General features: G+C 46.4%; 1 protein-coding gene across 9 annotated transcripts in view; it reads left to right on the top strand.

Annotated features, from left to right (window-relative positions):
• PRKCB (protein kinase C beta) overlaps positions 1–22,744 on the top strand; it is a 331,318-nt gene that overhangs the window by 263,245 nt on the left and 45,329 nt on the right. For all 9 annotated transcript variants that reach the window (XM_042922008.1, XM_042922012.1, XM_042922009.1 and 6 more), the window contains 2 exons: positions 8,724–8,897; positions 21,492–21,583. In XM_042922008.1, the coding sequence (XP_042777942.1) occupies positions 8,724–8,897; positions 21,492–21,583 (266 nt within the window). The remainder of the gene's footprint in view (positions 1–8,723; positions 8,898–21,491; positions 21,584–22,744) is intronic.

Below are 22,744 nucleotides of genomic sequence, written 5' to 3'. Positions count from 1 at the left end.
CCCCCAGAACTGTGAGAGAATAATATCCTGTGGTGCTGAGCCACCCAGTTTCTGGTTCTTTGCTACGGCAGCCCTAGAAAAATGGACAACCACCAGGTGTTAAACCCGCATCATTTGCCCAGCACGGTGTTAAGGTGCACACTTTGCTCACTGTATCCTGTAAAATTCCCTCACTACCACCAACAGCTAAGTGTTGTTGGTGTCCCCGTATTACCAGAGGAGGAAAAGTTCGGTGAACTTCCCAAGGTCATGCAGCTAGTGTGCGGTGGAACTCGGGCAGGTACCAGGTCCCGTGACTCTGAACCCCATGCCCTAACCATCATGCAACATTATGCAAAGGCCACGACTCCAGGCACGTTCTGCCGTTTGCATTCACCAGTAAAGTTCATCGCAACCTACTTTGCATCCAGGAGTCCCTGGGCTACTTTCCCACATTTTATCTGCTGCCACTGGAGCGTTGTTATTTATCACATCTCTCCCAGAAGATTCTTGGGTAACAGATGTGGCTTGGAATTTGATAAGAGCGCCACTTCAACACATCCTTTCAATCTGTTTGGAATCCTCACCCTGGAGACGGAGGGACAGCTGAGCAAACAGCCCACGCCCTCTATGTTGGTATTAACTGAACTGGAAGCTCCAGAAACTTCATGAGGCAATTAATGAAAAGCAAAAGATCATTTCCATTTGAAGGAACATTTTAGAACCTGGCCATCGCTGTGGCCGTGGCAATGGCGATTTCTCTGCCATTTATTTCCCTCTCTCATGCCAGTGCATCAGGGCACAGAGGGAGGAAGGAAGATCTCCCCGGGCCGCTTAATGCTTGGAAGCAGGGCCATGCCCATCCTGTTTTAGGGCACATCACCAATGCCTAGCATTGTGCCTGGCACAGAATCCCCAAGAGAGCTTGTGGATGGAGGAACCTGGATGCATGGTTGTGGCACCAACTCAGACCAAGCCCATCTCGCCAAGTAAATGAATGGTTTGTCAATGGCTGTATAAGAAATGGAGAAAGAAATGACTGTTCTGTCTGTGGCCTTGAATTAGCCCATGAGCTCCCCAGCCTCAACACGTGGGGTGGGTAGGAAAAGGAGGAACAGGGCTGGGATCTGGAGCCAAATTTGAAACCCTCCTGTGACAGCTTGCAGTAAATAATTTGAATAATTTCCCACAGCAGAACACTTGGTGCTTGAGGTCCAGAGAATCAGATAGAATATGGTTAAGTGCGTGGGTTTTGGAGACAGGGGCCGTAGGAAGTTTCACTTCTAGGGGAGAAACTTTAGGCAAGACACGCACTTCCTACACCCTGGCTTCCTCGTCTGTAAAGTGAGGTACTGGAAGTTCCCACTGTGCATTCCAGTGGAGATTAAAGGAGATCCTGAGCAGTATAAGCAAGAAATGGGAGGGGTTATCATTACCAACCCATAAGGACCCCCCCCACCTGTGCTGGTCCCGCCTTCAGCGCCCCCCTCCCTTCTTCCTGGTGCAAACCCTGTACCATTCCATTCCAGCCTTTGTTGGTCCAGCATCCCGGCTGCTCTGGTTGCTGGATCTCTCCAATTCTGCTAGAGATGATTGGTTGCTGCCTTGCAGACAGCTGGGAATTGAAATCTAGGATCTGCATTCTAGAGCTTGAGTGCTCACTTCCTACAGTAATTCTAGGAGAAGGTTTGTAGGTTTGGATAGTTTGATCCTAAGGGAGCACAGTTCTCTTCCCTCTGCCTGGAATATGCCTGCTGGCTCTGCTGATCTTCTAGGTCCACACTTGGCTATTGTTTCCCCAGAACACCTTTCACTGACCTGCGAGATCAGGTTGGGTCCTCTGTTTAACCAGTCGCGAGGCGCCGTGCACTTCTCTTGCTGGGGTTTAATCGTAACTGATTTAGGTAATTATTTGTGCAGGAGGGGGAGCTTTGTGAGCCCTGCATCCCCAGTGCCTATCCCAGTGCCTGGTGCATCCCAGACACGTAATGTTTACTGAATGAATGGATGAATTGGCCAGCCTTCCAAGTCCTGGATAAGACTAGAAAAGATGACACATTTGGAAGGCACAATGAATTCCTTCTCTGTTGCATCTCTTAATTGAAGCCTTTTAAAAATAAAACTGATTGAAGGGCACCTGGGTGGCTTAGTCAGTTAAGAGACTGACTTCAGCTTAGGTCATGATCTCACAGTTTGTGAGTTTGAGCCCTGCATCAGGCTCTGTGATGTCAGCACAGAGCCTGCTTCGGATCCTCTGTCTCCCCCGTCTCTGTGCCTCTCCCCTGTTCTCTCCTTCTCTCAAAAATAAATAAACATTTAAAAATAAAATAGCATAACATAAATAAAATAATAAAATAAAATGAAATGAAATAAGATAAAATAAAGTGATAGAAGAGAATATGCACAACGAAACCCAAGAATTAAAGAAACCAAGGTAACAGGGACCACACCTGGCAACACTGGGTTACATCAGTGCACGTGGGAACTTAGAAGACTCTGTTCTAGTCATCTATCGCTGGTGAGACATCATCCCCAAACTCCACCAACCACAGACTATTATCTCCCAATGTCTCCGTGCATCAGGGATCGTGAATTGGGAATGCTTGCTGGTTGATCGTGGTTCGGGGTCTCTCCTGCAGTGGCTGAGACCGCTGAGGCTGGAGCACCGGGGCTGGGTGGCATGCAGTCCCAGGGCTTCTCCACGGGTCTCATTCCTTGGCCTCACTGGCATGGTGGCACCAGGGCTCCAAAGGCAGGTGTCCCAAGAGAAACTGAGAAGCTACTACTCAGAAGTCACAGGGGGCCACTGCCATCATCCTGTTCATTGAGGCAGTCGCAAAGGTCTGCCCAGGTTCAAGGGGCATAAATTGCGTCTTGGATTGAGGAGTATTAAATCTTTATAAGCACTGTGAAAAACCACCTCCTTCATGACGTGAGGAAAGCTCTCAAAAAGACCTCCAAGAGGGGCCGGAGAGATTCCTATTGAAAGGGAAAAGCCTGATGAGAATATTAAGGAGGAACAAAGGGAAGTTTCCTTCTTACCCCTGTTAATGACTGCTGAGAAGAAGAAGCTGTTAGGAACATCAAGGTAGAAGTCTGTTTTCCCCATGGATACCTCCTGACCACCATATGAAATGAATCGATTTTGAGAGTACCCCGGAGTTCCGCAAATCAACAGATTTTGTGATTAGGGTCATGAGGGGGAGGGGGAGAGACACTTGTTAACATGCAGACCACAGGCCACAGTCCAGACCTTCTGGTGCTTGGGATCTGTGTCATAAATGAGTGTCCCCCAAGAAGCAGGAGGCATCGTCCTTTATAGAGAATGGACCTTGCCTTGGCTTTGATTGCGTACTGACCTGTTGGTATTTGGCTTTCTGAAATTTTAATTTTGATTAAGAATTTGAGCCACCCAAATAATAATTTTGTCTTACAGGACCCCCTAGGTACCAGAAATATTCTCCAACTGATATAAATAAAAATGGTAACTTTATTGTAGGGATATGGAGGTTTCTCATGGGTAACAGCCAAGCCTCATGAGAAATTGGAACCAGGAACTGGAAAGGAAGGCCTCTTCTCATTCTCTGAACTTCTTCCCCTCCCCCCTGCCCCCAAGACACATCAGTTTCTCATTTGCCTGCATGTGGTAGAAAAGGACCAATCTAGGCAGACCTATGTGTTTCTCTATTCAGGGACCCAGGACTGACTTTGCCCAGTAGCCTATTCCAAATTCTTTGGAGAGAGAAACTGATTGGCTCAGCTTAGGTCAGTAGCTACCTCTGATCCAATCAGCTGTGGCCAGGTGGGTGCACTGCCCAACCAGAAGGTTCTTCTAATAAAGAGTCAGAAGAATTGAAAGGCATGCCAAGATTCACTTCCAAATTGAACTGCCCATGTGAATATGTGGTCACTTTTATTTCTCCTGATCTTTCTTGAAACACATACTCTAGAAACATCTGGTGCCTGGCCCATCTCCATTTATGTATGTATGTACGTATTTACTTAATTATATTGAAGTATAGTTGACACACGTTATTCTGTTCGTTTCAGGTGTATGACATTGTGATTTACAATTGTATACATTATGCTATGCTCACCTCAATGTTACCATCCATCACCGTACAATGTGATTATAATATTGTTGACTGTATTCCCTATGTGGGACTTTTCGTCCCCATGACTTATTCATTTTATGGCTGGAAGTTTGTACCTCTTTTTTTTTTAAATTTTTTTTAATGTTTATTTTTGAGAGAGAGAGACAGAGCGCAAGTAGGGAAGGGCCAGAGAGAGAGGGAGACACAGAACCCAAAGCAAGCTCCAGGCCCTGAGCTGTCAGCACAGAGCCTGATGCAGGGCTTGAACCCACGAACTGTGAGATCATGACCTGACCTGAAGTCGGATGCTTAACCGACTGAGCCACCCAGGCACCCCTGGAAATTTGTACCTCTTAATCCCCTTCACCTCTTTCGCCCATCCTGAAACCCCTTCCCCTCTGGCAACCACCAGTTTGTTCTCTGTATTTGTGGGTCTGTTTCTGGTTTGTGTGTTTGTTTTGGTTTTTAGATTCCTCATATGTATTTCTCTTTCTCTGACTAATTTCACTTAGCACAATACCTTCTAGGTCCATCCACATTGTCACACTTGGCAAGATCTCCTTATTTTTTGTGGCTGAGCGATATTCCACCGTGTACACACACATGCACACACATGCACACACTGTTTTCTTTACCCATTCATCTATTCATCTATCAGTGGACATTTAGCCATCACTTAGTTTTATACAAAAAAATGTTATTGGAACATAACTGCACCCATGCATTTGTGTATTGTCTATGGTTGCTTTCCCACTATGATGGTGGAGTTGAGTGGTTGATATAGAGACTAAAATATTTACTATTCAGCCCTTCCCAGGAAAAGTTTTCTGACCCCTGCTCTAGGACTTGATTCGCTTCTGTATCTCCATAGTTACCAGCGTTTCATGTGTTTCATTCCTACTTTCCTCCAGCCAATACAGGGGAATTTCCCAACCTTGGCTCATTTGTACACCACTCACACGATGTCAGAGATGCTATCTGGTATCGGTTTTTTCTTCCTTCTACCCATGTTGCTTGGGACAGAGCAAGGGACCAGAATCCACACACATCCCTGTTAGTTGACTTAAAAAAAAAAAATTTCAGGGACGCCTGGGTGGCTCAGTCGGTTAAGTGTCCGACTTTGGCTCAGGTCACAATCTCAGTCTGTGAATTCGAGCCCCACATCGGGCTCTGTGCTGACAGCTCAGAGCCTGGAGCCTGCTTGTGTCTCCCCCTTTCTCTGCCCCTCCCCCACTTGTGCTCTGTCTCTCTCTGTCTCTTAAAAAAAATAAATGTAAAAGAAATTTTTAAAAAACCTGATTTCTGCAAATGCCACAGTATTTCCTGAGGTGCGAAGCACGTAGCATTGATGATTTGCAAGGTGATTTTAGCTTAGTGCTTGAGATTTTTTTAGGTGGTACATAGAAGTGATATTAAATGAAATTAAATCACATCATGATAGAACGATTCTCTCTTTATGTTTTCTTTCAGTCTTTCTTATTACTTGAACAAGAAAATCTCAGTTGATGACAATATGCCGTTAATAGTTCTCTAACACTTGCTAACATCATTTTTCCCTTTAACAAGGAGAGCACACAGAGGCTGGCTTGGAACCTTCAGCAGCTAGCAAAAGCTAACTAGAATTTCCTAGCACTGCTTTGCTTTTATTTATTTTTATGCTTATTTCCATTTATGGCTGGTGATACTGGCTTGCCATTAAGTGGTGATACAGAGTTTCCTTTTTCAGATAAATTTAGTTAAGTAAAAATATGACGAGGTTGTTAAAATACTAAGCAAATACCAGTTTAGGTGATGGGAAAAGATGTGCAAAAGGCACACGAATGATCGATGGAAGTTTGGGAAACTTGTGTTAAAGTGACTGACATAGCTACAGAAAAGTCCTGGTGCCCAGCGCGGAGAGAGTGACCCATTGGGTCTGAGTACATCCCTGAGGGTTTGAGAAGGAGGTGACATCTGAGCTGAATCACTGATTTTCTGGGCAGTGAAAGAGTGTAGAAGGACATTGCAAGCGGTGGGAATAGAATATTCAAAGGAAAAGAAAGAAGGGAATGTGGTCACGGAATTGTCTGGCTTGTGGGGATCACTGAAGGATTGTATGCATTTGAGTAACATGGCCAGAGCAGCATTTTTAGAGCAGTTGTTAGCTCGAGCAGGTTAAGCTCTCTGAGCCTCAGTTAGTCTATCTGTAAAATGGGGATAATGGAAATATTATCAGGGAACTTCTCAGCCATCTGTCCTGCTTCTCCTCCTGTCAGGGGGCTGGGATGTCCTATCATGACTGCATCGACACTCAAGGTGTCCAGGGCCCCCTCCTCTGTGTCTTGGGTGGTCGAGCAGGGGATTGTTTGGAATACTTCTTGGCAGTGAGAAAGAATGAAATCATGCCATTTGAAGCAACGTGGATGGAACTGGAGGGTATTACGCTAAGTGAAATAAGTCATACAGAGAAAGATAGATACCTTATGTTTTCACTCATATGTGGATCCTGAGAAACTTAAGAAGGAGGCAAACCATAAGAGACTCTTAAATCCTGAGAACAAACTGAGGGTTGATGGGAGGTGGGGGAGAGGGGAAAGTGGGTGATGGGCATCGAGGAGGGCACCTGTTGGGATGAGCACTGGGTGTTGTATGGAAACCAATTTGACAATAAATTATATTTAATATAAAAAATAAAAAATAAATAAATTTTTAAAAAGAAGAAAAAAGAGAAGAGGATTGTTAGATGGTGCCTTGACCAGTGGTGACGGGTCGGTGGGGCTGTCCACACTCGAAACCGGCCCACTACTGAGCCCCCTCCTGTTGGGCTCAGGGGTCCTCTCAGCTGAAGGTTCTTCTTTCCACCTTCAGCCCCTCTACTGGTTTGTCTCCCAGGCAAGTCACGTCCCTGCCTCCACCCTGCACTTGTCCCTTCCCCAATCTTCTCTGGAACCTGGGAGCAGAAAAGCCCTGTCTCCACCTGACTCTCTGCGTCTTCGAACACTGGCCTCCTGGAGGCATTGTTTCTGCTGTGGTGAGGGCTGGGGAAGGGAAAATGGCCCTTGAGGACTAGCGAGAGAACAGGGAAGACCGGAAACAAACTGAAGACACATGGCCCAGCGCTTTGAGCCCCACCCTGCCATGTGGACTGGCGGGTCTGCGTGGGGATCGAGTAGATGCCCAGCAGGTAGGACCTGCTCAGCTTGGCAGCCCTTATTTCTCTAGTGGCGCTGGAGGGGAGAAGCTGAGAAAGTCCTATGGTAGTGGCAGTGTGCACCAGGAACTTTCTTGCTAGGTGCTCTAAATTCCTGGGTCTACAGTGCCCATGGCCACCCCTGGCTGTGATGAGAAAGGAGATGGTGAGAGCAGGAAATGGGGCCTCTGGGAGCCAGTGGGCTCAGCCTGGAAGCTTCCATGCAGTTAGACTCTAATTTACCATTAAGATAAGAGCTGAACGAAGTATGCCAAGCTGCCCTCCTGCCTCAAAGAGCTTTCTAGGCCTCCCTCCCTCTGGCCTTAAGGCTCTATTGCATTCTCTGGTCCCCCAACTGAGTCAGGTGTGAGCATTTTATTTACCCAACCACCTAAGCACCTTGAGGATTCTTCTGGAGCTCTGAGGAAGTCAAGTGTTTAAAGGCAGAGACTTTAGAGTCAGTTAGACCTGAGTTCAAACCCTGGCCCTGTCCCTAACTGAATTTGCTGTGTGAGGGCATCTTCCCCTCCATGAGCCTGGCTTTCCTGTAAAATGGGGTTCTGCAAAGTAATGAGAAATAACAAATGAAAACCACTACTTGTGTGGCACTTTGGTAAGTACTCAAAAATGTAGTGGTGACACGACACAGTGCATGCAGTGAATGCTTATTGCAGCCTGATTGCTTCTTCCTCCAGGAAGCCTTCCCAGAAGCCCCAGGGCCGATCAGGTCTCCTGCAGGGTAGTGGTACTGCCCTGTGCTGCTTCTAAGAGGCTTCTTGAAAATGGTACCCTCTGGCCACTGTGGCATCTAGCATAATCACAACCAGTGAAAGTAATGATGTGTCCTGAGCCACCCTGAATTAACATGCTGGATTGGTGACCACAGCTGCATGGAAGGAAGCCCCGGGACAACAGGAGAGGGTGTTAAAATATTACACTAATCATCCCTGTAATTAATATCAGAAGCCTTTCTTCCTCTGGACGGCAGGGGCAGAGAACGTGTCTGCTTCTTTATTGCTGTATTCCCAGCGCTTAGCAGGCTTTTCTTGAATATTAAATAATCGAGTGAATAAGGAGACAGGTGCTCCAAATTCAGTTTTATCAGGAATTCGCCCATTCTCTCATTCAACAAATATTTATTGAAACTCTACCATGTACCAGGCACTATACCAGGCTCTTGGGTGACAGCAGTAAACAAAACCAGCAAAGATCCTTTCCCTCATGAGGTTTACATCCTAGCCCTGTTGGCTGGGCATTGATACAAATCCCAAAAGGATCGATACTTGCTTGTTGTTGTTGGAACCCTCCCTACTGATTGGGTTTAGCCATTCAAAATGCGAGGTCTGGAGAAAACTTTATCCATTGTTTCAGTGTCCACAGAGGGCATCTGGGCAGAGCTTGGAGTGGGTCTGAATGAGCATCGGCTGCCGCGGCTTTCTGGGCCCTTCCGACCACCCTGACAGGCTTATTCTCTTTCCCAGGTCATGCTCTCAGAGCGGAAAGGCACAGACGAGCTCTATGCCGTGAAGATCCTGAAGAAGGACGTCGTGATCCAAGATGACGATGTGGAATGCACGATGGTGGAGAAGCGGGTGCTGGCCCTGCCCGGGAAGCCGCCGTTCCTGACCCAGCTCCATTCCTGCTTCCAGACCATGGTAACTTGTCCGGGGGCCTGGCCATTCCACCTCTAGGGCTTCTCCAGGCTTTGACCAAAGCCATCCCAGCAGTGCTCACTTCAAAGAAGCACCTGGACCCTTTCCATTCTGGAGATGGGAGGCTGCTGTGCCCAGGGGATGCTGCTGAAAATTTCTGAGGTTGCCACTGAGAAGCTCTCCCCTAGGCAGATGCTGTTTCAATGAGGATAAAAGAACTCAGGCAATTGGTTTAATAACCAACAGAGCAGGGTCTTTCTCAGACAGCAAGAGGTGACTTGAGGACAGGAGCTGAGGACTTTTGCTCTCACAATATAAGATGTTCTAGCAGAGCTTAGCGATGGGAGTGAGTTGGGAAGGGCCACAGGATGTGGGTTTAGACGGTTATAGTCAGCCCTCCAGACCCTCCAGATAAATGCTCCAGTATATTCTGCCAGTTGCAGGGACCTCCTTGAGGGAGGGGTTGCCTGAAAACACAGCCTGTGGGAGACTAATGGAGCAGGGGGCACAGTGTCCTAGGCAGGGACTAGTGAGCACAAAACCGTGGCTCCCAAGAAAAGAAGGGGACACTTGTGCCCTATTCGCTGTTAACTGTGATTCCATGTCTATCTGCGAGAGCAGGGGCCATCCCTTTAAGTCATCTGTCACCTTTCCCCGTTCGAATTAGACCCTGGCCTCCATGCCTAAGGAGGGGGTGGCCAGAGCCCAAATGCGAAAAGGTACAAAATTAATCCTTGCCTTTGGAGCTTCTAACGGGCCAGTGGCCCAGTGACTTCAAGATGCTTTAAGGGATTCTTTGAGATTATTTCAATTCTGTGCAGCTCTTACTATGCATGCTAATTTTAGAGCCCACCTCCTATGTAAGACGGGATGCTATCGTATATTGCATGTAATTTAAAGCTTGAGACTTCCTGTCTTCTCCAAAATCACCAAGTCCTGTGCTCTGCTAAGTTAGATTCAACACTCCCAGCCCAGAAAGATCTAAAACTGGGTTTGGGGTGGGTTTTCTCAGTGTAACCGCACACCGGGCTTAGAACAGACCTGTGTGAAAGGGACGGAACTGGACCTCGGCTCCTTCCCTGTTCGAAGAAGTCTCTTGATACATTTTGGGGTCAGAAGGACCTGGGTTCAGATCCCGGCTCTGTCACTTACCGTATTTGCCAAAGTAGGGTGCATATACCCCAGCGCAAAGTGGCCCTGGGTACAAAGGGTGACTTTGGCTGGTGCATAGATTTAAAGTTACATTCCCCTTTTAATTAGCTTTAAGTTCTCCTGAATGCCTCAAGGGGAATGTTTCTGTTTGGTGTCAGCACACCTGTATCCTCTTTTTAACAGAAGAGTACCAGGCTTCCGTTTCTAAGCTTTGGCAAACACCCGTTTCTAAGTCACTGTTTTGCTTACGAGGTATTATAAGACAAATATTTAAAAACACACACACACACAAAATAGATGTTTTAGTAATGAGTTCTTATAAGGTTAAGTTCCTCAAACCACCACCCCGGTTGGGAAACAGAACTCTGGCCGCCACTCTGGAAGGTTATTCGTGTTCTAATCTCGATCTCCCGGCAAGCGGTGGCTTGACTTCCTTGTGCGTCTTTATAGTTTTATCACTTGAGTCTTATCGTCTCTTAATACGGTAGTTTAGTCTTTCCCATTTTTAGACACTGGCTGTGTCTTTTAAGCCTTTTAATACAGTGATTTCTCCCCTCCATCCCTTCCTTTTATCCGTTCCTTCATCTGCTGAAGATCCTGGGCTGTTTGACCCAGAGCGTTTTCACAGTCTGGATTTGTGGATTGCACAGGTGTGGGCCTCTTGCACAGTTTTCCTGTCTGATGTGTCTCCTGCAAATCGGTAGCCGGGCCTAGAGACTCGGGCAGAATCAGGTCCGATCCCTTTGGTAAGAACGTAGAAGGCGTGCTCTTTCGTTCAAAGGCACAGAACACCCCGTGTCTCTCTTTCTGTGATGTTGGCCGTCACTGATGCTCACTCAGCCCCTAGGCCCGTTAATGGCGGTACCCTAATTCTGTCATTCCTTTTTCATTTACTGGTAGGAATGCCTCTTTGAAGGCAGGCTGCCCCTCCTTACTTGCCTGGTTCCCCATGGCACAGCTCGTATAGGAAATGCTGAATAAACACTTGATTCTTTCTTGTTACTGGACAGTTTGTCACAAATTGGTTGATGATTATGCTCCAAAGGTGACTAGTCAGCACTTGCTTCTAAAATAAAACGTTTCGTAAAAGAAGAGAGTTGATGTAAAGAAAAATATTACACGAGCAACAGTTCACAGCCTTGGCACAGTGGTGAAGAGAGTTCCAAAGCCTGAGTTTTAGGGAATTAGGTCCTTCAGGCACTCAAGAGGTAGCAGAGACAGGACCAGACTAGATTCTTAAACCTCTAAACTCCTCCCCGCTGCCTCTTCTCCTTTTCCCATCGTGGGTCCCCAGGTTTACCCACTGACATCAGTAGATCAAGAAGGGTCTCAGTCTGGTGAATAGACCAAGAAGAGATCCTGTTCTCAAGCAAGAGGTTGGACCAACTTAGAGGGCCATTTTCAATTTCGGTTGAATGTATTGAGATTGGAGGTATTAGTCATGTGTGACAAACATTAATTTATTAACGTACAGTATCTCTATTAGTAAGGTACTGCTTTCAAAATGATAGTAGAGTGGATTTGAGGCAATTCTTTTCATACTGCACTGCCTCACTCGTATTTCAGTATGTTTTCTGGCATGAGACGGTAAGGCTGGGGTTTACCTGGAAATCATGCGGTGCCCTGCGTCCCCTCAAGGGGTGTCACATGTCAGGGAAGAGAGACGGCGCTGAGAACACAGTTCCGTGGGTTCGAGTCTTGTGTGGGGATGGAGGCCCATGTTGGCGGCCACCTCGCGGTCTCCTAATCCAGCAAGGCTGAGGGTGGAACAGACTGCCATCTTGTTGGTGCGGATCAAAGTAGCTACGCTGTCTCTAAGGGCCGCATCGTTTGGGGAAAATGTAACCATAAATGTTATAGTTGTGCTTGGCTTGAGGAGATGCCCTCACTGCCTTCGTGGCAGATAGTTTTTTTAAGCACATATACTTTGAGTTTACGTAAATTAAATTCACTTCAAAGACATAATAATGCCTACTCACGTGAGGCAAAGGCTGACACTGTTAAACCACATGACAACCTTTGGATGGGTCCTGTCATCACCCCTCTAAGACGAGGGGACTGAGGCCACACAGCAAGTACATTTCAGGGCCAATATTTGAACCCAGGCAGCCTGCCTCCACAGGGTTTTACACTTAACTGTGACACTGTTAGGTCTTTTTAAAAAATTTTTTTGTTAATGTTCATTTTTGAGAGACAGAGAGAGAGAGAGAGAGACAGAGCATGAGCGGGGGAGGGGCAGAGAGAGAGGGAGACACAGAATCCGAAGCAGGCTCAGGCTCTGAGCTGTCTGCACAGAGCACATGGACGTGAAATCATGAACCGTGAGATCATGACTGAGCCAAAGTTGGACGCTTAACTGACTGAGCCACCCAGGCGCCCCCAATGTTCAGTCTTTTGAGGGTGCTGAGCATGGCTGCCTGGATTTCTAGGCCATGTGATGCCCCTGGGGCAGAGCCACCAGCAGCCATCCTGTCCGTAGGCTCTGGCAGGGGCCCGAGCCCCAACCCTTTGCTGGCTCACCTCTCCCCTGCTCAGTGAAGGCTCGTGGTGCTCCCCCATGTTTCCGTCTTGGGAATGGACCTGACTTTCCATCCGAGCATCTCCCACGTGTGGTCTTCCAAACACTTGGTTTCACTTCACCAAAAAATCCATGCTACGGAAGGGGTTACCTGTCATCCCACTTCGCAGGAGAAAGGTTTGAGGACGTAGGATATTGGGGGTAGTTTTCCCCAGACACAGCACGGGCTCCCAGGCCCACTGAATGCAGAGCCAGGCTTTTGCTAGCACATTATGTTGAGTTGCAGCCCACATGGCCTTAACCGTGATGTTACAAACAACAAAACCCAGCAGCTGGCGTTGTGAGCACGTCAGCGTGGGCCGGCTGTGCGCTCCGCACTCTGCAGGTGCTCGCAGTGTATGTTCTGTGCGCCTCTCCTGGTAGACACCGGTACTGTCCCTGCTTTCTCCAGGAGGATGCTGAGATTCAGGTACTGTCCCTGCTTTCTCCAGGAAGATGCTGAGATTCAGAGATGTTAAGTAACTCGTGCAGTCTCACACAGTAGGTTAATGGTGACACTGGGATTTGTTCTGCAAGAGTCCAGACCCCCAACCTTGCTATCCTGACCCCGGTTCCTTTGTCTAGTTTCTAAGTCACTTTTGCTCTCATGATTCCATCCAGTTTTCACCAGAACACTATAAGCAAGTGCTGTCCACATTTCGGTGGAAACCAACCCTCAGAGAGGTGAAATGTCTGGTTAGACAGCCAGGTTTCCTAAAGCCCCTTCAGGGGTTCCTTCCACTATGGAAGAGTCACCTGCTCACCCTACAAGGATACTGCAATGATTGGAAAGGTTTTATGGTGGGAGAGATTTTCAAATGTAGGGAGCACTGCATATATATGAGGCAAACCATCATCGGTTGCTTGTCTCAGGTGAGCAGGAAGGCGACACCCCCTTTTTGGGGAAGGCCCATAGAGGCGGTCATCTGGCTCACACTCACCTTCTAGAATTGCATCGCCCCTGACCCCCTGATTGGTGCTGCGGAGGAGGGGAGGCAGGCTGGGCTGCAGCAGGCAGTATCTCTGAAGCCAGCCTCCCTAGAAGTCAGACCATGCCTGCAGTATACAGAGGCTACTAATGCTGATTGATCCTGTCAGCAAATATTTATTTGTTGAAATAAATGTGTCGGGACCCAGCTGCATCCTTGTGAGGGCTCCATCAGTGGACAAAAGAGATAAAGTCCCAGGGCGCCTGGGTGGCTCAGTCGGTTGAGCGTCTGACTTCGGCTCAGGTCACGATCTCACTGTCCGTGAGTTCGAGCCCCATGTCCGGCTCTGTGCTGACTGCTCAGAGCCTGGAGCCTGCTTCAGATTCTGTGTCTCCCTCTCTCTCTGCCCCTCCCCTGCTCATGCTCTGTCTCTCTCTGTCTCAAAAGTAAATAAAAACATTTAAAAAAGTTTAAAAAAAAAAAAAAAGAGATAAAGTCCCCTGTTCCTGGGGAATTTATGTCCAAGGGGGGAGACAGATAACCAACAACAGTGCGACAGAACATTATGGGGGAAGAGATGGAGGGATTGGGTCGGAGGGATGCTATTTTTGATAGGATGATCAAAGAAAAGTCTTTCTGATAAGGGTGACGTTTGAGCAGAGACCACAGCAAGTGAGGGAACGAGGCATGTGGTTATCTGGAGGCAAAGCGTTCTAGACAAGGAGGAAGAGTGAGTGTAAGAGCCCTAGGCGGGAATATACTCAGCGTGTTTGAGGAGCAGAGAGGAGGCCAGTGTAACCCGAGTGGATTGTCATTTTGTATTTTGTGACCCAGAATTCCTTTATGAATCAGCTACTTTGAAAAAATGACAAATCCAGTCTAACGTGCTGCAAATTTGATGTGTTTTTCTCGCTAGTGACTTAGAATTTTGAAAACGAACGATCCTTAATAGAATTAAAAAAAAAAAATCCGAAGGTGGCCAAAATAGATAAAAGGGAAAAAGACACCCACCAATATGCAAAACAACTTTTGTCATTCTTAGAATGATGCAAATTTAAATTTAAAAAACTTATTTGGAAAAGCAAAGTTACATCAGAAGTATATTCTCAAAAAAAATGGATTAAAAAAATCTCTGAAAAATATGCATGGCACAACGTTAACCGAGAATGAAAGGTATTAAATTTTATTTAAGAGATTGTTCTAAACGTGTTAAAACTGCATACGCACACGGAAAAGAATCCGAAAAAGACACAGACAAATGAAAACCTTGATTTGATTTAGGGAGGGGTCCGTGGATAATTATCTTTGTTTTGAATTTATATTATTTCAGAAATGTCTATAATAAAACAATTTGAAAGTGTTGAATGTGCCACAAGATGGCCAAAGTTAATACCCAAGGAGATGTAAAAGCCATCAGAAAGAAGTTGAATTTTTAAAATTGCTCATTAGATGAACTGGGGTTTAGGCAAATTGTTCTAGAAGCACAGAGGGATAAGCATGAGCTCCTCAGCCACATAAGTCTGTGTGTGTGGTTATTGGCTGTGTGACCTCTAGAAAGTCACTTAACAGCTCTGAATATTGGTTTCATCATCTTTCAAGTGAGCGTAATAAGTGAGGATTTAAGACGATGATATACAGTGTGCAGAATAAATGATAAATGGAGGCTCCCTGCACTAATGGAGCTGAGTTTGAGGGGCGCCTTGCTGCATGGGCACAAAAGGATTATGTTTCCTCCGGTCCTTTTACAGTTTTTCTCAGGGACAATTGTCAGCCTGGCACATTCATGCAATTTCCCAACTGCCAGTGGGCACAGGCAGTTAAGTCTCCTTAGCAAAACATCTATTTTAAATGTTTTCTTTTCAATTGAACATATGCACTTCTTTTTTTTTTTTTTAAATAGAATTAGATTTTATGAGTCATTGAAGGACAGAAGTTACTTCCTCCCCAAATTTGCTGTCGTGGTCCAGCAAGAACTCAGTTGCAAGGCATGCTGGGATGGGCATCGCCCCAGAATGCACGCGGGGACAGGGAGAGGGGTGAGGATGGTTCTTCTTGTAGACCTGGCCCCTGAGGTCATGTCCTTTGAGCACCGAGAACGTCCAAGGGGTCCTGGTAACTCAGGATCGGCTCAGAGTTGGCATGAGTGCCCAGGGGTATGGTTTGATAGAAGGGTGTTGCTGTAGGAACTCTGGCAGAGTCTCAGTAGGCAATAGTTGGGTTGCCAGAAACAGAAAACCTCCTCCTCCAAACTATTGCATTAAAAAAAGAGAGAGAGAGAGAGAGACAGAATCTTATTGGAAGGAAACAACCCAAAGGCAAAGATGTACCTGAGCCTCATGAAGAACCAGAACTTCAAAGCTTTCTAGAATAGATGTCTGTTTCTTTATCCTTGTTTTCTTTGTTTCTCCCTGATCATGGTAACAGCATAGCCTCTCTAACTCCTTGCAGGTTGCCTATCTGCCGAATTCCCTGATTCACACTCATGGGAAAGAGAATCTGATTGGTTCTAATTCGTACTCTTGGGAAACAGAATCTGATTGGTTCAGCATAGGTCAGAAGTTTTATTCCTGGCCCAGTCCACTGGTAGTTGGCCACTACCAACTCAGTAGGAACCTTTAAGAAGGGGTTGGATCTACAGGGAAGGGATCACTGGTGCTCCTGTCAAGTGGGAGTCGCCATTTTGAGTGCAAGGAAACTAACGGGTTGGAGCCAGGCGTAACCTACCGCTGGTGGTATAAACACAGCATCGAGTGCCCCCGAGGAGGGGAAGCTGGTGAGAGTTTTGCATGTGTTGGCGCTTTAGGCAACTGAAGCATCTGAGGATCGTGAGTGCAGGAGAGGACTCAGGAACGCAGCCCAGGCATATAAAGTGGGTATGGGTAGGAAGGGACACACCCTGGTTCTCTCTGCCTTCTTAATGGTGGCCTTTGCATGTTCATTCAGTAATCAAAGGTCTATAGAAATCCAAGGAAGAGTAGAGATGGTCCTAGCCCTTGAGAGCTTTGCTCTCTGTGTGGAAGGGCAAGGCTTGGAAAGCTGGAAAGAAAGAGGAGCATCCATTGCTTGATTCTGAGAAAGATTCTAAGGCTATAGAATACAGAGGGGAAAAAGTTGTGTGTGACACATGTCCATGACTACTTGAGGGAGGCACTGAATCTGCAAGGATATGATATGCATCATCTCTATATCTCTGCAAAACCCTCTGAAGGAGAAGCTATCATTACCCCTTTAGGAAGGCAGGGAGGGTTTAGTACCGGATGCAAGCCCTCAGAGTGTGCAAGCGGTGTAATTGAGACTTGAACCCAGGACTAGTAGTGCATGCTACAGGTACGGCTCTCAACCATGGCACTGCACAGCTTCTCGAGATGAATACTTGCATCTGAGCAATAAAAGGAACGGCTTACGGACAGGATAGATTCACTGGCCAGCTTCGCAAACTATTAAGGATCATTCAATAGGCAAATGCTTACTGAAACTCACTTGAAAGCATGGCGCATGCTCTTGGAGTTGCCCACATTCTGGATCCTCTCTGTCTGTGGCATCTTCTTAAAAGTGTCAGGTGTCCCCTCCCAGCAGTCACGTGGGCGTCACATCACATCCCGCTTTCAGCCGCCTTGGGGAAAGAATGACGATTTCTTTGAATTCTCTGCCATGCCTGCCCTCCCCCACCCCGATAAATTCGGCACATGCCTTGCAGTCATTGTTTTAAATCAAACTACCCTTACACTCCTGCTCCAGATGTGAGACATTCTATCCAACCATTTTGCATGATGCGGTGTGACAGACAGACATTTAGTTTGATTTCCTCAGTGACTGAACACAAGCGAGAAAGGGGAAGGGAAATTTAAAATTACCTGAAGTCGTTTCATGCTCGGGGGACAAGGGCAGCGTGTTAATGAAGAATAACAACAATAACAATGACAGTTTTGGGGGAAACGCTTTGAAAGTTGAGCAGGCTGTCTAGATTGAAGAGGGAAGGGAGAGCTTGCCTTTCTGCGCTTTTAATTGGAGTCGACAGTGGAACACCCACGTAGAAACGTCCTGTAGCCAGCTGGAGCGAACTGGAGCTCAGGAGAAAGACAGGGGATGGAAATATAAGTCAAGACTCATCAGCCCAGAGAGATGAGGGCTGAAGTCTTAAGCTGTGACAAGCCCTCGCTGGAAACTTGAACAATTCGGGGAGACTCAATGCCCAACACCTTTCTGATTTTCACGAGTAGAGTACAGCGAAGAGGTCCTAATGGAGAACCCTGCATGTGACCAGAAGAAAGATCTTTCGAGGCCTTGAAACGATTTTATTGGAAGAGTGGGGAGCAAAGTCAGATCTCAGGGCATTATGTTGGTGGGGGGGATAATTATGTAAGAATCAGAGGCAGTGGGTGAGGACCACTTAGTTAGCTGACGCCCCCGGAGCTCCCTCTTCGTGCCTGTCACGCAATTCCTCTTATCACGTTTTATTTTAGATTCTGGCTCGAGTTGGTTGCATATCTGTTTTCACAAGACTCTGAATTCTCTGAGGGCAAGGCCCATATGCTATTCATCATTGTTTACCCCTTTAACACCTAATACATGACTTGCAAAAATAAATGCTCAAGGAACCGTTCTAAAATTCACCTCCCTGCTCAAGATTGGCTCGAGGTTGCCCCTGGCAGTGTTTTTCAAATTTGGATGTGCCTTACCTTGGAGTGCCAGATGAACTTGGTGGTACATGGACGAATTGCATTCGCTTTAAAAATAAGTCCGTTGAGGGACCGATAGAGCAAAAGCCAGACCAGATATAGCATAGAGTTGATAGACTCCAGATATGCATTTTTGTTTTTTTACAGAGACAATGAATTTCCACCTATGACTTTGGTATGAAGTTGTAAAATTGTTAAATAATGTGTCTAAGTAAAAAAAGTGAAGTAAATTTGAATGGAAATATCTTTAAAATAAGTAAATTTTAGCGGATGAGGCGGGTAAATGTGGTAAAACCTTGGAGCTCGTGTGGGAGACAACCAAAGTTTGAAGTTGATGGCCTTATGCAATTTATCATAATCTGGTACCAGCCTTGCCTCACTCCTTCGTCCTTTGTAACTCTATGCGCTCCGCTGTCCCCCTCAGCAATAATAGCCACAGAATCAGGGGCTTCAAGGGCTAGTTCTGTTTTCCAAAATACACATTAAAATAAACACAAAACTATGAAGGAAAAGCCTTATGCATCCGTAGCCCACCTAAAATTATCTCCCTCCACATTTTGGGAAACAGTGCCGTTTAGAAATTTACCTGGTCTCCTCACGCATCTGGGGAATCCTTAACATCAGGCACCATGGATTATTCATAGCAGCCTCCCTGGTAGTAAAATAATGCCTGGCCTAGGGCGGGCATCATTAAGTGTTCGTTCAGAAAACAGGGAAGGCAGGACGCCAGCCACACTGTTTCCTATATGAAGCACTGGTGTGCCCAAGGCAGACTCAGTACAGTTCAAAGATGATGGATCTCAGGATTTTCCCGCATACGGTTCATGGCAGAAGCAAACCACAAAACACGGCATTAGCTACAAGCAGAGCTCTCCCTGATGTTGGGATTCTAACTAATGAGTTTGGGGGGCAAGCTGAGTTCTTCCAAAGCTGCAAGCAAGCAAGTGAAATCTCTCCTTTACTTACTTTTCTCTCTGTGGCCAATGCCATCTGCTAGTTTTAAAAATAATTTTTAAAAGCAAGTGTTTTGGTTCCCTTCAACGTGCAGCAAAGACAGATGCTATTTTTAAGGCTTGTTTTCTATCAAAAAAAACCCCCAAAGAACCAGGGGCTGGGTGTCGGCGGTTCTGACTATCTCCACTCTGCCACTACCTTGTGGATGACCTTTTTTTGCAAGCCTCATACGCCTTGGACACTGAGAGACAGAAGTGATAACTCTGCCTCCCTCTCTGCCTCTCAGTAAAGATGTTGAGGGGGTGAAGTAGTGTGAGAAAGTCCCTTGACTTTGCAAAAATAATTGATCAACCTGTACTTTTGCCCTGTGACCTGTCAGCTTCTGTCTTGCTGTGTGGCTGGATCTCTAGGTCCTTTCTCGCCCCTCCTGGACTGGAAGCTCTTAGAAGGGAGGACACACGCACACATCCATACAATGTCTAGTCAGAGTCTTACACGGGTAGCAGCCTGATAAGGTTTGGAACCAACCTGCCTGGGGTTCAAATCCCGGCTCTGCCACTGAACAGCTGAATCACCGACAATCAGCAAGTTACTTACCCTTTCTGGGCTTGAACTTTAACATCTTTAAAAGGGGAAGCATGGTAATACTGTCCTGTTGGATTGTTTAGAGAGATAAATGAGACAAAATATGTAAAGACAGTTGGCTAAGTCACATAATAAATGCTCACAAGATGGCAGCTTTATTTTTTTTTAATTTTTTTAATGTTTATTCATTTTTGAGAGAGAGTGTGTGCGAGTGGGGGAGGAGCAGAGAGAGCAGGGAGACACAGAACTCAAAGCAGGCTCCAGGCTCTGAGCTGTCAGCACAGAGCCCGACGCAGGGCTCGAACTCTTACACCCTGAGATCATGACCTGAGCCAGAGTCAGACGCTCAACCGACTGAGCCACCCAGGTGCCCTGGCAGCTTTATTTTATAATAGTTATCATTCCAGTTATTAGACAGTACACATTGGACAAAGGCATCTATGACTGTTATGTATAAAATAATCTTCTGTGAGCCATAAGATTTTGTTGATGGTGGCTGAAACATTTGTGATGAGGCCACCATCGTGTTAGAGCACTTCACGTATGTGAGCTTAGTTCTCTGTGGGCTCCTTGTCTCACAGTCCTGCACTCCTTCTGGATAGGCCCTCCAAGGCCACTCAGATTCCCTCCGTAGTCACATGTTAGTTAGTTATCTATTACAATACCTCAATACTTAATGGCTTAAAACCACAATAAACATTTATTATCTCGCCGTTTCTGGGGCCGGAACTCACGAGTGGCTAACTTGGGTGGTTCTAGTTTTGGGGTCTCACATGAAAAGTTGTAGGCAAGTGGTCAGCTGGGATTGCAGTCATCAGAAGGCTTGACTGGGGCTGGAGAGTTTATTCCCAAGGTGGTTCCTTCCCTTGTCTGGGGAGTTGGTGCTGGCCATTGGCAGCCTTGGTTCTTGGCCAAATGTACCTTCCCATATGTTGCTTGAGCATTCCCATGATGTGGTGGCCAACTTCCCCAAACAAATGATCCAAGAGAGAGCAAAATGGAAGCTACAGTATCTTTTGTGACCTAGTCATGTTAGTCACACGCTGTAATTTTTACAATATTCTTTTTTTTAATATTTATTTAATTATTTTGAGAGAGAAAGAGAGAGAGAGAGAGAGAGAGAGAGAGAGAGAATCCCAAGCAAGCTTCATGCTGTCAGCACAGAGCCTGATGCAGGGCTTAATCTCACGAGCCGTGAGTCCATGACTTGAACCAAAATCAAGAGTCGAACACAACCTACTGAGTCACCCAGGTGCCCCCATTTTTTACACTGCTCTACCAGTTATGCAAGTCAGTCCTATTCCTTGTGGGAAGAAGCTACACAAGGACGTGAGGACCAGGGGGTGAAATCACAGGGGGCCATCCTGGAGGCTGGTTACCACAGTTACCTGTTATCTGTAATATGATCCATGGATTTATTTTCCACTCTTCGTTACAATTAGCTTTTATCCTAAATAATAATATCCATTAAGTCACAATATTAATCTGCTAATTACATTTTCCGGTACAAACAAATAGAACTTTGCAGTTATTAATTTAAAAAAAAATCATGTGCCACCTTGGCCCAGTTGCATTCTTCCAGTGGCACAAATACTGCATTTGGGAAATAATGGGCCTGGCAAATAGGGGCTTGTCACAGAGTCCTGGGGGTTTTGATCATAAATCCCAGCTCTCCGCTGCTCTCCATCTGGAACCTGAGAAACACAGGATATTGATGTTGCCGTTTGCTCTCCTGTCCCAGGACCGCCTGTACTTTGTGATGGAGTACGTGAACGGGGGTGACCTCATGTACCACATCCAACAAGTTGGCCGGTTTAAGGAGCCTCATGCTGTGTAAGTACAAACTTGTGCTGTTCTTCTTTTCCTGTGGGATCCTTGCATGTTTGTTCCCTTGGATTTTTAGCTGAATAGGGATTGTTAACATCTTGAACCGCTTCATGATAAATGTATGGCCAGGGGAAAAAGGTATTCTGCTTGATATGGGATCCTTTTCTTTTTTGTTTTCCTGATACCAGCTAAGAACCTAAAGCTTGAGAACCACAGTTCTTTCTTTATCGCTGATGTTTTGCCCCAGACTCCTAAGGGAAAGGCCCCCTAGATGCCTCGGGGGCTATCCTTGTAGGTTTTGTTTATTCATTTGTCAGTATTTGTTGAGAGCTTAGTATGTGCCTGGGCCCAGAGTTTGTAGAAACTTGCTCAAGATCACAGAGCTGGTGTGAGACAGATCCACATTCTGACCCAGATTTTTGTCCTACACCTCTCTCTCTCCCTCTCTCCCTCTCTCTCTCTCTCTCTCTCTCTCTCTCTCTCACACACACACACACACACACACACACACACACACACACTCAGATACCCTTATTCCCAGGGGATGAGGAATCAAGTTGCATTGTAGCTGTGCCCTGTGGCTCCTGGGTGGGGAGACTGATTCAGGTTTTTGGAACTGTGTTTCCCCTGCTGAGTCCATTCTGTCCCTGTCAGTTCCAAGGCAGCCAGAATTTTCTTTTGAGAACACAGATCTCATCGTGTTCCTCCCCTGCTGTTGGTGAACAGGGACAGCAAGTTGTGGGATGACCAGAGTTAGCCTCTCCTGAGGGGTTTGCTAAAATCTTATTGTCCTTTTGGAAAGCCCCTGAGGGCTCAATCTAGGGCTCTATCTGGTCACTCCCAAGGCTTGCTGGCTCCTGTTCAGTTCAGCTCTGCCCCCTCTCTTCCCACCTGCTGAGGTTGTGAGCACTGTATTCTGGTAGGGTTTGCATTCTTGAGCTTCTAGATCTAGTCATAATTCCCATAGAACCAGGGGGTTGGCTGTTCTTTTGCTTCTAATGCCTAACTGAGCACGGACCCTATGCTCGTTATCACAGAAAACAAATTGTCAGAACGCTTAACATAGTTCCCTAAAGCCCTGCCTAACCCTGTGGTATAACTGGACTTTCTGGTTCTCTCAAAATCTCTTTTATTCTCAGCCTTTGCTAAGTGCTTACTTTAGGGGTA

The sequence above is a fragment of the Panthera leo genome, chromosome E3 (assembly GCF_018350215.1).
Source record: "Panthera leo isolate Ple1 chromosome E3, P.leo_Ple1_pat1.1, whole genome shotgun sequence".
In the NCBI taxonomy this organism is placed as follows: domain Eukaryota; kingdom Metazoa; phylum Chordata; class Mammalia; order Carnivora; family Felidae; genus Panthera; species Panthera leo.
Note: the sequence above shows the minus strand (reverse complement) of the source record. Positions and strands in the feature narration are given on the sequence as shown.